The 15,887-nt window shown below is 42.2% G+C and overlaps 1 protein-coding gene across 2 annotated transcripts; it reads right to left on the bottom strand.

Moving 5' to 3' along the window:
- Positions 1-1,276: 1,276 nt before the first annotated feature.
- On the bottom strand, positions 1,277-8,613 carry wg (Wnt family member 1 wingless). Of its 2 annotated transcripts, none has more exons than XM_065306964.1 (4): positions 8,057-8,613; positions 6,579-6,841; positions 3,944-4,242; positions 1,277-2,706 (listed from the first exon to the last, which is right to left on the bottom strand). In XM_065306964.1, exons 1-4 carry the CDS (start codon positions 8,191-8,193, stop codon positions 2,131-2,133), a joined length of 1,275 nt encoding a protein of 424 aa, XP_065163036.1. In that variant the 5' UTR covers positions 8,194-8,613; the 3' UTR covers positions 1,277-2,130. The 2 variants fall into 2 exon arrangements, with proteins under 2 accessions (XP_065163036.1, XP_065163037.1); XM_065306965.1 differs by lacking the exon at positions 8,057-8,613 and adding an exon at positions 6,944-7,382.
- Between the last annotated feature and the right edge of the window lie 7,274 nt (positions 8,614-15,887).

Below are 15,887 nucleotides of genomic sequence, written 5' to 3'. Positions count from 1 at the left end.
TTTGAATGGGTACCGCACAATATGGTCTTTTGCATTTATTCATTTATTGTGCGATTTGCAGACGAGTGCTACTACATCATTATGCAAAACGCCGACAATTCAAGCACGGCATTATGTAGATTACTGATCCGAGTGTGCGTATCGCACACCGGCAATTATTGCGTTCAATTCGCCTCAATCGCTTGCGCTTAAGTGCCACTGTCACCGTGCATTATGTAAGCGGCATTGAAGTCGTGCTTCTCAGCCCGTAGAATCACTTCCACGCTGTCCGTTGGTAAAAGCGGGTAATTTTTTGTTGTTCACATTCACCGACACGCTATGCTTTAATACTTTTAAAAGTTTAATGTAGGTACCTACTTACCTGCATGTTATTATTCTGAAATTATTAAATACAAACCACTTGTTGTTGTGGCAAACTTCGTGTTCCTTCATCCATAAATGTCATCGGAATTTAATTATTTAATGGAATTAATTTTATTTTTTTATCATAAATAGAATATTATAAACATTTTTTTGACTTCCATCTATAAAGCACCAGTTTTTTCACGGATTTTAAACACAAAAAGTGGCACTTTATATATCGACGGCCAAGCCGTGAGTAAAGTACTTTATCTACGGGCATTATTTACGGGGCGGAGCTGGCAGCTGCGCATTTGCCTACGGTGTAGCACAAGATCATATGAAGTGCCATGCGCCGCTAGTTAAACGAGTCAAAGCAGACGCTGCTGTTTCTGGTCGTGTCGGTGCGGCTCGACATTTATAACCATACATTTCCAAATAGTGTGCGAATTTCGTAGATTCAAAATTTTAAATACAAAATCGGAAACGTGGAAATAGAGTGGAAGTAAAAAAAATAGTGAAAGCATCACGTGTCAAAACGATGTTAAACACTCGTTTAGCCAATTCATATTCATAATAATTTGCTGATGTGTTATGTGATGTGATTTTGACATAACCTTTAAAAAAACATACTTTTTGGCCAATAGGAACTTCTTTCGGAACTGTTTCTCTAAAAACATGCGTTTTGATTTGAACTAAAATAATTCAAGTCTTTGAAAACAACTATGCGGATACGTGGTTGGAGAATAAGGTACCTACCTACTTGCTCTACAATACTTGTATAAATATTTGCCAATGCGCTGCATTTAATAATGTTGCAAATATTTTAGTTTTTATGGGGTTTTAATCAATATGTAGGTATATGTGCTTCCAATTTCCATCATAGTTTTGTTTGAGTGGTAGCATATAATGTGAAAATAAATAAACTAACTCGATGTGAACAGGTATTTTACATTTTATTTTCCAAAAAAAATCATTTCCATAATTAAATAAGAGAAAACATATATGTCAGTACGTTAAAAATGATCGCAACACGTATGTGCAAGTCGCTGCGTGCCACTTGTCATGTTCCAGCGCGATTATGTACACTTAATGAAATTAAGTTATATAATACAGTCATGGAATAATAATTAATTGCTCTATATTTACATAATTTAACATGTCACAAACTCTGAGAGCGGGTCGGCTAGCCGAGCGCGTTTAAACGTCGCGTGGCTTTCAGCTACGCGCGATAAATGTTGCCCTGGACGCTGAACCACACTAACCAACTAAAGAAATGTTTGAGTATCGGGGGGGCTAATTCTCTATGTACACGTCGAATAAATATTAAACTAATAGCGCATATGTACACGAATTAAATAAAGCACTTAAGTGATCTATGAGAAGACAGCAGCGTATAGATAACACACATATATGACTCGAGCATAATTAAATTAATACCATTATCGTAAATAGATGCAGTAATTATAAATAAACAATTAAATTATTAATCAGTCTTTATAGGTTATGTACAACTTGCGCAAACTCCCTGCGTCTGTAATACTGATTGGCGTGTCCTCATGTATATGTGTAGCTGTGTTGTGTGAAAATCGTTAAGTTTTGCTTCGCGGAGGGTAGCGGCCAGCGCAATTAAATCGTAATTAATACTTTGGGGCGTACCAACAAACCAACGATTTCGTTAATTAAACATAATTATTTAAACACGAGTAAGCGTTTTTAACGTGTGTGTGATGATGATGACGATGATGATGATTTTTATACAGGGTGTTTTAAATGTTTAAATTACTGTGTTTATAAGCACGTGTGTATTGTTTTCTTGATTCGACACGTGTCGCACTTCACCTCGCAGCACCAGTGGAACGTGCAGTTACAGCGCTCCTGGACGACCACCTCCTGCGTGCGGTATCCGCGCCCGCAGCACATCAAGTCACAACCGTCGACGCCAATGGAGGTGTCATTACACTGACGGCCGTGTGTGCCTTGAATACCTAGTTTAGGGTTCTTTTCGCAGAAGCCAGGCGATGGTTCCATGTAGACGAGATCCTTGGCGCTTGGAGGTTTGTGGTCGGGATTGTGGGGCTTCAGCTGAAAGCCGTACTTGTATTTCCGTGGCTTATTCTCGCGTTTGGAGTGGATGCTGTTTGAGGTTATGCTGTTGCTGATCTTGTCCTGTTTCGGCCGACTGCTAGCCGCGTTGTTGCGCGCACCTGCGTTGCTCACCATTACCCGCGACGCGCCGTCGAAGCGGTCCTTGAGGTTGTCGCCGATGACGCGGAACGGTGGCAGGCGCATCCAGCACGTCTTCACCGTACACGATCCGGACATGCCGTGGCATTTGCATTCTTGACGCATCTGGCTTTGCACGTGCTGTAAACACACAAAAAACCTAAGAATACAAATTTTGTGAATAATATTACGAAAATTGAAACGAAGATGACATTCATGGTGTGAGAACGGTTATGATTTATGCGCTCGATGGTCCCGATCATTAATACCGGGTGGTCGGGTTCGGGTTTTTATTAAAATGCATATTAACTTGTTAAGACCGCCCATATTTAATGAAATGACACATGGGCCTCGAGGCGCGACCCATTTCGCCGCGGCACGGAACCGGTGCCGCGTTATTAAAAGCCGCGCTCGACTTCTTCGCTCCTCGGGCCGCGGCCGCGGCGCATCTCAAAAAGCGATCTTTACATGTTCATCTCGCGTGTGCAGCCGAAAGCGCTTTGTCCGGCGCGATTAAAGCCGCGCGCGTAATGCTTTATAAACGCACTTATTATGTATTAATTTGCTGCGTTTTTTTGTGTTATTGACACCCCACACGACGTGTCACGTGCAACACACAACACAAACACATACGATTACCTACAATTGTGCAAGTTGAAATATCAGGAAGAGCCCAGTGAATCTGGTCGAGAACCGGTGTGGCGGTGTAAAGTGACCCCCCGTTGAGTGAGCGCAGATGTCTCTCTTCTCGGCGGCGGCATCCCGCGGCGACAACACCGCGTTACACTAGATAATGTCCCATAGAACATGTGTTCGCGGTCTATAAAACGACGCGAGCGCGACGTTTCCATTCATTCAGTAAAATTTAAAATATAAAAAATATTTAATAAAATCACGCACATCTGGCGGAATAATAACTATTTATTGTTCAATTCATTTTAATTAAATTGCACATTACGATTAAGTGTTTCTTTTTTGCGGTGCGATAAAAATGCGCGGCGCATGAAGCGAATTTCTCATCTTGTCGGATGCGGAGTCGAGTAAATCTAGAGTTAAATGAAGCGCGCAAACGTCGAATGCGCCTGCCTGATGATGATGCCGACCGAGAAAGAAATCGAACGGCAAGCGACCGAAGCGGAGCGACCGACCTCGAGTTATTTAGCGTTGTTATTTAGTTTATTGCGGCATCGGCCAGCCAGCAATATCGACAACGGCAGCATGGCATGGCATAACTCTTAAATGAGATAGCGCTAATTAGCGCTTAATTACCCGCCATATACATAAATATATAGGTATAGATGTGTGCTCGCGCGCGCGCGTTTTGTAACATTTTTCGACTCGTCCGAAAATGAAATCCAGTAAGTATGTAGGTACTCACCATTCGACCAGCTTCGTTGTTATGCAGATTCATCTTCTCCCGGAGGCTGCGACCGCGCTCGCCTGTATCGACGAATTCACGGCTGAATCTAAAGCCGAACGCAATGTTGTCCGAACAGCCGCCCCATTCCCAATCGCGTACGCCTGACACCGCTGGACTATTTGAAGAGTGCGGCCGGCCTTTATGATGGCTAAAATCACAGTTACACGTTTCAATTGACCCCTCACTGCAGGCTCGTGCAATTGAATGTGTAACAGCCGCGCTTGTGATGGCGTAAATAAAAGCCGCCTCTCGACATCCTGCAACAACACGAAAAACACACATCAGTTATAATAACTATATTAGATCTTACAGTCTTAAAGACTTAAGATGGAAAAAAATTAAATCAATCATTGATTGAATTATTGATGCGTCGTGTCGCATGAACATTACGAACATTATAACACCGCAGTGCATTCCGATCGCATCAATAAAGCAAAACACCATAATAAACCAGCGCGCCGATGTCATATCTCAGCCGCGGCGCGCGCACATATCGTGCGCATCGTCGTACGTGAGCATATTTTATTATTTTAAAAGTTGCTGCCATTGCCGCATCCGCGCCGTCGGAGAATATGGAACGAACTTCGTACTAACTCAATTACAAAGCCGTAAACTTGCACAGAACAAGAGCAGTGCAACAGCAACACGCCACACAGTCTGCTCTTACAACACTCAAAAATATCCTAACCTCAAATACTAACCTAAGATGTAAGTCACGTTGCACAACATGCGGTATTGCAGGTATATATGATTCGTGTTTGCAAAAAGTTTGCGTCGACGCAAAAGGAACACACGTCGGTTCACGCACGTCCCCACGTAGGTATACTTGTAAGCGGTCGTATTTTATTTTACATTTCACATCACTTGACGCTCTCGTTAATTATGATCTCATGAAACGTGCGCTGTCGTCGCGATTTCGCGATTATTATTAACGATGACACGTTTTTTCCGCGCGCGCTCTCTCTTGCCGGCCATCAATCATTTCGTCGGCGATTCGCACCATTTCAGCGGTAGTCAAATGCCGAGAGGTCACATGCGGTAGCAAAACAAACAAAAACGCGCGTGCGCGCGCGGCGAGTGATTAATCGCAAACATTCTCACTTCTCACGCGGTGTAGTACTTTACGAGTAAACCCGAAAGTTTTCAACAGTTGGTCGAGTTCTTCTGACCTCTGCGTGCGGCATATATCATTGTGGTGTATAGTGTAGCCCTCGATGGGGGGCAACGTGATGACGTAATTACAAGCGTTGACCGCAGGGGGTCGTGCATTAACCGAACGACTCGTAACTCAACTCAGAGAACACTTGTACCTAGGCATAGGTATAAGATTTAGATAATTCAGTTTAAATTTTAAAAAAATAATTTTGAGCAAATTTAAGGCGCGATAATTACATTATCAATGGTTTTTGCCACGCTTGTATAACAATAAGATTTTTATTGGCGCAACAATGTAGTTTTTGTCCTATGCGACAATATAAGATTTATGGATGGCATTCAATCTGATAGAAGTGATCTGTCACGCTTACCGTTTGGTATATTTCAAAGCTCTGAAAGCTCGTTTATTGCATCCTCATTATTACAGTATTGAAGCTCGAAATGAACTTCTTAGAAAATGTTGAAAATAGTTTCGTTTTTTACCCGTAGCTAGAAAACAAGTTATTGAAAGAAAATAATTTGTCAGCTGATTTAATTAAACTAATTCGTGGGACAGACACCGAGCGCTTTCTTCGTGAGCGCGCCCGAAGTATACAATATATTCGTTATCCAAATCACATAAACACATTACAACGATAGCAGGTAGTTTTTTTGGTAGTTTTATAGAAGCAGAAAGCATTTAAAGTGGTATTTCAAGTAGCCGTTATCTACGCATCTGGACCGACTATTTGTTATTTAAAAGTCCAGCATCCACGCCGGAGAGAAAAATGTGGAGCACGCACGCACACGGCTCGCACTTAAATATATTAGTCGTACCAAATTGATTGGTAATTTGGCTCCTCAATCAACGATCGATGCGTTGATAAGGCGCACGGCGGCACGCTCGATTTGCTCGGATGCACACCATTCGCCGTCTCGTAAATTAGTGATAAATGATAAAAGTACGCGTGTGCTGTCTGTCTGGCTTGCTATTTCTATTTTAGGGTGCTCAATCGCGATATTGAAAAAGCAGACGCGCGCGCGCGCGCGCTCAACAAACACACAAAAACGCTTTGTGCTTTGTGCGCCGGGGCTCTATTTGGGTTTGCAACCCTTTGAAGCGCAAAGCAACACAACACAAAACCAATGCACACGCCCGTGCGTTTTCCGTGTACTTAACTCTCGACAAAACTCAAAAAGTGTGGAATTAACAGAACGCGTCGTACATGAGTAAGATTAATCCTTGTACATGTCGTGAATGCGTGTAACTGTCACATTTGCGTCGGGTGCATGTCACGAGTCGTCCCGTGCTGTCTTTGTGATGCAAATTAGGATGTTATCCGGAGCTTACTTAATGGCCGATTGACGAGTATATTAGTTGACCCTTTTTACAGTCGCGCAAAAAATACAAAAAGGGTGAGCAGTGCGTAACGTAATAGGGTTGTGATGTCTATCTCACCTCGATCAACAATTTTGCCAAAGAGGTTCTTTCCCCGTAGAAAATTTCTTGTGGAGCAGTTCCATCGGCGATTACGAAATTGATACTGGCATTCGTGGATGGCCATGTTGGCTCCTTTGGCAATCGCCACCAATACCCCAGGATTTTCACGTGCTAAGCGTCGTTGTTTACGTCGTAGTGTATTGTGTACGGAGTGGTCCATGTAGATGACATTTGGTGACAATGGTGAGAGATTATTTGGTTCGCCTGCTTTTGCAATGCCCCTGCAAACAGTTGTTAATTAGTAATCGTATTATATGTGAATAAAACTACAAACAAAAGTTTTTGAAAATGAAGAAGAAAAGAAGAAAAAAGTAAATATCTACCGGCCGGATTCTGTGATTCCGTATGCGTGGTGTGATATTTATAAAAGCGTGAGAAACCGTTTATCTAGATTATTTCGTATTCCGAAACGGTTAAAATGGTTGAGAAAACGCCGGACGCGCGCACACAGATTGAGAGGCGAAGATGAAACGATCGCGATGCGGTCGCGCGCGCACCGGCCAGAAGTGAAGAAGTCCTTATCTACACGAAATTCCATCGCCGAAGAAAGGTATGTCACATCAGCGCGGCGGCAATAAAAACGACCACACCACCGGCGGATTCCCTCAGATGCGCGCGCGGACCTTTAGCGCGAACCCGACGTGTGCGCGTTTATATAGAGATAAAGCGTTTTATTATTGCTGCATAAAGACAAATGACATTGCGCATCAAGCAACAAAACAACAACAAAATAAAACACCCAATGTTTTAATTGTTTCCGCAGAATCACGTGTTGATTTAATGTGTTGTATTAACACAGCAGATAACTCCTAATAGGGGTTAAATTGGGCCACATGGCATGAATAATCACCGCTGTCCGGTAGACAAATGATTTCCGATTGAGGTGGTGTGATATTTGTGTTAGAAAAGTGCACGAGATGCTGGACAGGTTGTCCAAAACGGCGACATTTCCATCAAAATGCTGTTGACGTCATGTAAAACAACAGCACTATGGTAAAAATGTCAACAATTCGGACACAAATCATGTTTCATCGCTAGAGAGCTGATTAGAAAGTGAGGTTATATTAAAATGTCGGTGTGGTCCTTGCAGGGAGACTTTAATGCGCGGGATTTCATTCTCGTCCATTTGCTGCGGTCTTTATTCGCCGTAAATAATGAAAAACAAATGCGTTTATAGACGCGTGCGGCTGCGGTGCGTGGTTGTCGTCGGCGGTGGACGAAACGCAAGACGAAGACAACGTCTCACGAACAGCAGCTGACAGGGCCTTGATTGATCGCGGTCGGCGCGCATGTTCGACTCGGAACATTGTAAATCTTTATTGTCAAGTAGCGCGTATGTGACCGGACTGTTGAGAGATCTTTCGACAAGCGACTCTCCTCGAAAGACAAAACTGCACGCGAAATTCTTTGTTTTAAAAGATTTTTAAATTACTCACCACCACATAGATCCCTTGCCACGTCCCTTGTTTCTAACGTCCACTTCACAATGACATTCGGCGATAAGATAAAACAGGAGCAGAGCGCACAACAAACTCATCCCCGTTAATTGTCCCCGCATTGTGATGAACTGCATGGTTGCGAATCTCGTCGTCAACTGTATAGGTACGTACGCACGTCCACCCGCACACACTGTGGTTCGATGTGGTTATTATGTAAAACTCTCTTGGCGCACAAGTCTCGCCTTCGAGGGCTCGAAGGTGCTCACTGCCACTCTCTCTCCCGTCTCGCGCTGTCTCCGGTGTGACGACTACACACACTCTCCTCACCGCCCGAACGCAAAAAATAAACAATATCACCTGGATCTTAAGTATTTACTTAAATCCGGGGTGGCTGCCAGTGTGGCAGTGGGTAGGGGGTTGTGCGCTGCCCGTTCTGACCGACGGCGTCCGATCACGGCCGATAGCTCACCTCTCTGTCGTTGCATCGCCTCGACGCGCTAGGAGGAGTCTGCGGCGGTGTCGAGAGGAGCGTCTCGTTGTCCACCCACGGTCGTCCGTGCGCCGATCGCGACTAATGCACGCGCGCACAAAGGCACGTGAGATCCTTATCCACGTGTGTGGATTGCGAGCGGCCTCCTTAATCCGCGCCGGTACGCCAATCGCGCGAGAGGGCCACGCCTTCGACGGTAATCCGTAGGACGGCCATCGCGAGCGAGCTCATCTCGCGTGGTCATCTATTTCATCCCGTCCCATGTGTTCAACTCCCACTCTCCCGGACTAGTATTTGCTCGGATTCCGTCGACGGGCAACAATGCGGCCACCAGTCTGTGTGAATGGCCAGAAAGGAAGTGCGTTCGCACAATGCTGATGATACCCACTTAGTTGCTCTTTTCACTGGGGACATTGCTACTTTGCTTTGCATTGTCGCTGCTTCTTTATGCGTCTTCTAGAGGTGCGCTTTGTACCTACATTCCATGTGGAAATAATCACGCAGCATTTCAGGAACTTACCGCTTGATGAAAAAAACCGGAAAATCGACGGAACTGATGCGGATTGTTATAATTCATGACTTCACAGCTGCTCACTGTGTAATCGACGATAATAATTACGAATTGCTCACTTTTACTCTTCCCGGAAACTGGCCACACACAAATTCGAATCACTAATATCGCGAGACACTAAAAATAAACCATCCATGTAAAGAATTAACTTTGATTCGCCTTCACTTCTTTACTTTCTACTAAAAAAATTGAAGTGTCATCTTTCTACGGAAAGCATGAAATGTGTCTGAGTACGTACCTATATCCTAATAGATTTAAGTAGATATACGTGTTACCACAAAAGTGACGTGTAGAGCACTTTAATTTGAAGTGTGTGCCGCAGAATCAAAATAGACAAGCCGTAAAACAGGAAGGAGTCTTTAGCAGACGTATAAATTTGCGGTTTTCAGCTTGTTAAACAAACATTTTACTACTATGTAATCAAATAAAATGGACGACTCTCTTGTGGATTAATTTGTCAACATGCACAATCATTTCAATAAATTATGACGGATTGGTTGTAGGCAATTTTATTTCATTTTAAAATTCTGATTGATCGATCGATTTTATTTGGGTTATTTCTTTACAAGTCCAAAATTCTGACTTCCGCTGTATGTTCAAATACTGAACAACTAGAAACAGGTTTCATTCATAATTTCAAGTTTTGTAATCATAATCATAATCATAATTAATTATTACCGGTATATAATTAATATTTGTATCGGTACAGATCCAAGTCGTGAATGATACAATCCCCGATAAGATCGTACTCTCCGAAGAAGTTTCAACTTGAAGATGAAGTAGGAGGAGAAATGTAAAAGTGTTTTAAGTAGCGTGAGAAACTGAGATTCCCAAGCAGCAATCCACACTGTTCGATGCTTTATTATTATATGATGGTGAAATGTTTTAAGAGAACAAAAGCCAACACCTAGTAATGGACCCGCGATGGATAATGATGTTTAATTAAATGAATGCCTACAGTGACTGCACTAATGGAAGCCTTGTTCGCTCAAAGGTGTCTGTAACGTTTCGGACTTGTGTTTGATCATAATTTGGTAAACATTTCGATCACCACAAGCCACACCACACCACAAGCCATACCACCACAAGAGCGGTCAAGGAAATTATGTTATTAAATATCATGCAGCACGTAGGATAATCAAAGTGAAGCTTGGTCTGCGCTGGAATCTGTAGAACAAAGAGAGAAATAAATTATCTGCGGTGAGGTGTCTGGTATTTTGTACATATATCTGGTATGCGATTGGTAATTATGATGGAACAATAGTTAAATGACAGAGAAAAGACTATAATTTGGCGTGTTTAAAGTGAGGAAAATCACACCACAGGGAGCCGGGCTATTATGTGTACCCTAAGAGCAATGTGCTGGATTCTGTGTTGTATACGAGCGCCGACAATCGACCACGTTCCGAAACTCATGGGTGGCCCATGACACCAGGACTATCACGCCTGCTATATCCTGTAGGTTACATACCGTTACTTTTAAGAGTATGTTGAGTAGGTCCTGGTGTGACGTCCGTACTTAACCTCAACATTTATCTACTCTAGTAGCAACAGGCAGTAGTAGCAGCAGTGTTGAATGAAAGAATTGTAGAAATGTAGAAACCGGAAAATTTCATTCAAAACATTCCAAACACTTGGAAATAATAAAAAAAAGGGTACGGCCTATCATGGGAACGAGAGCGGCATACGTGGCGAGTCGCTTTGAACTCGAAACTCACTCGTTGCAACTGCTTGTTCTCCTTGCGCCCAGTCATAGAAACAACAATAACGCGATGTTTATCGTCAAGTTGTTATTACACGCGCCGGCGCACAAATCGTCTAAACTCGTCGGCTTCTATATATGCAGGCAGCACGAATGCAACGAGCACAATTATATTTATTGGTAAATCGTCCTGATGGTGCTCATTCCTACAATGCCTGTGTGCATCACTGCTTCAAGTGCAAACACATTGCCTCGTTGCACATCTTCTAACAGTTACTTAAGGCAAAGATGTAAAACGGTTAAATATTTATCTGTCTAAGCAGATCTTGTAGTTTTCAGCGAGCCGATTTGCAAGCGGCACTTGCCTAAAACTACCCTCTATATACAATAACGCGGTAAATATCTTAATATTTATATACCATCCGATATCATTCCTGAGCTGTGGGCTAACGTTAAGGTTCAATTCCGTTTGTCACTGTACTGTGGTTAATCGCTTACATACTATTACACAATAGGCTTTAAATCCGAGCTGGCGCGCAATTTTAAGTCGACAATTGCACTGCGATTCGTAATGCAGCAGATAAATGAAAAGCTTGTTCCGAGAACTCGCTTAGCACCAATGAATAAACTGTTTATCCGGGGGTGATAGGCAATAATCTGTTTGTTTTTAAACAGATTTTTTGCTTTTGACTTACTGACATTTACCTACCTACTACATTCATATTTACCAAAGTATAAACAGCTGCATTCTACACATTCAATTTAGATCTTGAAATGGTGAGATATAACTTCCTGAAACACTTGATGTTGGCTTAATTTCTTAATAAATTGAACTTTTTACTATTTTTTTGATTGAATTTTTTTCACGCTTGAAATACCTACGTGTGAATGTGTAACATTTCCAAATGGAATGGGTGTTGTTTATTAAACATATTTATCCTCGAGGTGGTAGCGAAGAACGCGCCTGCCGTGGGAGGGTGGCAAGGGATCAAACGCGGCACCGACCCCGGCGCCGAAAAAGCAGCCTCCATTCACGCTTTCGGCCTTTCTCTCGCCGCTCATCGAAAAGTTATCTATGCATGAACACAATAAAAACGCTTGGAGTGCGCGCGACGCTTCTGCTTGGGTGGCGCTCGGCCGATGCGTGACCAATCAGTCGAAAACGCACCTTTTGCCATAAAAACCCCTCCTGGACGCGAAATAAAATTATAATCGGCCCTCTCCGAGACATTAACCTCGATTGTTGTTCTAGTTGTGCATTATTAGCCGGCTCATTCTGTTGGTTGCTTAATAGAGTTGTAATGCAGAGGGTCACCACAGCGAGCCAAGCATCTGCATACGAATGGGCCTCAAATAGGTCTCATAAACATGCCCTTTGTCAACACCTGAGCGAAAAGTGCGTCCTCGCGCGCGCCCGCTTACGGCGAGATGGTGCAGAACCCCCTGGGAGTTCGGACCTCATAAAACGTTTTGTTTATTGTATTTGTTCAATTTATAGCGTCCCCTGCGTCGTCGGCTGCGACCTACCTTCCGCTGTCTGTACCCGAATACCATTCACCTTACCGCCGCGGCTCGGCGGCGTCGTCGTCACACTTGCTATCACTTCTTTTATCATCTTTATATCTCGACCGCTTTATCCATTACAAGCAGCTACCACGGCTACTTTTGCTACTTCTTAAGTCTTAACAGTATTTGGTCGCCGAGCAACTATAGTTCCGAAGGTATGAATGGGTAAATTTACTGTTTATACAACAGGAAATTGCTGAAATCGCACAATTCGTAAAACAAATATTATAAAATCTATTAGAAATATTTTGGACCACCTTGCACATCAAAATTCTTAGATTTAAGGTAAAATTTATTGATTTATTGGTAAATATTTAAAAAAAGTAATTAAAATTTCATAAATATTTTGAAGTGTTTTCCCATCAACATAAAGTTTTATGAGTTTTTTGTTTAGTTTTTGAAGCAGATTTTTAATTCCGCACAGCCGTACCTGCTCGAGAGCAATAAATAAAAACAAAAATTAATTTTATTTTAAGTCATGCGTCCGACGGCCGGCACATTGTTATTGGTTTCTAAAATTTAATTATTTTTTTAAACAATAAGCCATCGAATTCGTCTCGCCAGCCGCATGCGCCTCTGCACGCATGCATTACGTTCGTAAAATAAAAATCTCGATCTTTATTCTCGCGGAGAGCGTGTCAACACCCGAGAGTGCATTTTACGCATGCATTTTTCCGGCTCTCCGATTTCATACGCTGCGCGTTGATTTTTTATTATTATTTTTCGTGTCGGAATAATAAAATTGCATAAGCGAACACAACGCCGCATTGTTTCGCAAATCAATTATACGGTTGTTGGTTTCTATAAATGCCTGAAGAACGCGCAGATCCTTTTGGCAAAATGTCGAAAAACAATGTTTGCTGGTGCAGCGGTGCCAATAAGAAATTAACGTTATGAAATGACAATCATTAATCATTTTTGCGCGGGCCCGCAAGTGTTACCTGCAAATTGTTGCACACGAAGAAGTGCCATCAACTATTATTAGTTGCGAGGCGAAGTGAAAAGTGCAAAATTGCAATAAATCAAAATTATACCACATTAGTCCAGGCCGCACAATGAGCAGAAGGAACACACAGCATCGCCGCAAAGAAAAGAACAAGGCGAGAGGCTGAAAAGCAAAAAAGTGGCGATAATTATCGAGAATCTTTTCTCAAAAATAATGAAATGATAATAGAGTCTTCATAGTCTGTGGTCGCCACACAGATCGGCGTGTCGAATTAGGAATCCGTTTTGCCTTATACCTTGGGTTGGCTCTTCTTCGGCATCACCGCAGCATACAGGTTTCAGCTGCGCCACATTATGAAGGTGAGTCTTCAAAAACGCACTCAACGCGGTTTCAACGGGTTGTGACATTGGAAACATACCAATAACTTTAAATTTGTTTGTCTCTACTAAATTAGTTTAAAAACAAATTGACTCGCCGAGGGTGGTTGTCATCAAATATGTAAGAATGTTGTAAACATCTCAATTTCTCATTCAGCAACTGCCTCTGGAAGCATCAATGAGGACAATTCGGATATTGTTGTGCGGGGAAAAACTCGAATTCGCAGCGTGCGGCCGAATTCCTCATTCATCGGCAAGGTATTCATCGTGGGGGTGTTTTCCACGTGCATTGTGCCAGCCAGGAACTACACACCGCACAATAAATCAATGCGCCTAAAGGCACGAGAACACACATCTCTATGAGAGCGTCTTTTTTAGTACAATACCGAAGTGGAAGATGCAACTGTTCCCCATTCGCCGCCCGAGAGGAAGGTAAGAAAAGACAAACAGATATAACGTGTATAAAAACATGAAGCGCAAAGACCACACGCGCATCACGCGCTTCCAAAAGAAATACTTACTTACTCTTACAATAAACCTAAAATTATTTGTCCATCTATTTAAAATGTGTAAAGTAATTTAAAAAATATATATTGGCATTCTTATGCAAAACGTTTTAAAAATAATAAAACAATATTTTAATTTTTTTTACAAATATTATTTTCCTATTATTATATTTTTGAAACACACCGTATATATCGATATTAAACTCTATGAGCTTTTTGCCGAACAAATTGTGCTCGCGCACGATAATTCAACTTTTAACTTTCTGTATGCTGCGCACCCGTGACGTTGATTAATATTTTGGGGGCCGAACAGCCTAGCTCCTGCCTCTTCTCGCCGCGGGCCGCCAAAAACATTGATACACATTGTGCGCCAACAATGCGAGCATATCAAAACAATGCAACGACTGCGACAGTTCTCATCAGCGACGTATTAATTTCGAATCGAAATCGTAAAGAGCCATTAGGCGTACTGCTCGCGGTGCTCGCGCTCTCGTTCACACGCTTATATGGAAACGAAAATTTATCGACGCGATCGAACAGCGCGCCACACACGCTGGAAGCACGAAAATCTTCGACGGAACAAAACGTAATAATGACGGCAGGACAGCGCACGAAATGCAACCTCTGTTAATTAATCATAATTTGTGATTAAATGATCGGCGTATCGGTTTCTCACAGTGTTTCAATCGCGCGATTGGATCATCAATATTACGATTACGATTGCGTGTGCATATAATAATTTGTGGTTAAATTGGAGTTGGTACTTACTTTTCAGTGGTTTAAAATACCACAACTTACAATGTAGCCAACCTTGGATCAGGACTATTTTACATTTTCTAGATTATTTAATTTTCAAGCCTTCCTTCGCCGAACTACCGGGTATTAAGTTGACACTGCTTAGCAGCAGGACAAGACGATTATCCGCTACCGCTATTAGAACGTATTATGTTTTCAATGGTTTCAGATTAGTACATTTGCTCACATCCTTTTCACTTGCTTCGATAATCTCAAACACTAAACACTAAACTAAACTTAAAAGCGTGCTTAAGATGTAACAACGGGCGTGTCTCCTCCGGGGCGCAAATCACCTTTTCATCTTTACACAATTGCAAGAGTTTTGACGCTTAAAGGCAATTTGCAATTGCTGTTACGTAATTTTTAACTTCTTCATTAAATCATAGCAGGTATTTCGCAAAATGTGCTTGACCCACGTGTGATTTTTTTTACAATACAACTTATTATCTTTTATTTTTATAAACCTACTTGTAGACGTTTCGAAAAGGTTGAGTATTTGTTTTCCTTTTACAGAGTTGACATTGAATCAACATCGGTGCTCCTCCACTTGTCCGCGTGCCAGTGCAAACACGCCTAATCCGAAACGCACACGTTCGCGCGTCTAAAAGAATGAGAAATGATCACGAAAGTTGGAAAAACGATGTGTTTGCCTAACTAAACACTACAGTCGAATCAGTGCTGTTTCTTTGTTTATTTGAACCGAGTATTTCCATTGGCCCTTAACAACATAGCAAAAAACATTTTTCATTATTAATTCAATTAACTGATAACGTGTAGTTTTAGCTACTACAACTGTCTTATCACTAATTAAATTGAGCTTTGAGTACTTAGGTATCTTGTTAGGGGATCATGTACGGTTGAGCAATAAAGATAAA

This window comes from Atheta coriaria, unplaced genomic scaffold, assembly GCF_025399875.1.
Source record: "Atheta coriaria isolate IRGN ID8LTWV9N9 unplaced genomic scaffold, Caltech_Dcor_3.1 hic_scaffold_7_pilon, whole genome shotgun sequence".
NCBI lineage: Eukaryota > Metazoa > Arthropoda > Insecta > Coleoptera > Staphylinidae > Dalotia > Dalotia coriaria.
This window is presented reverse-complemented; position numbering and strand designations above follow the sequence as displayed.

Coding starts and splice junctions, on each gene's coding strand:
- wg (XM_065306964.1), bottom strand. CDS start 8,193: ATGCAGTTCATCACAATGCGGGGACAATTAACGGGGATGAGTTTGTTG. Junction 6,842..8,056: donor GGCAAGGGATCTATGTGGTG/GTGAGTAATTTA, acceptor AACTGTTTGCAG/GGGCATTGCAAAAGCAGGCG. Junction 2,707..3,943: donor ACAACGAAGCTGGTCGAATG/GTGAGTACCTAC, acceptor GTGTGTTTACAG/CACGTGCAAAGCCAGATGCG.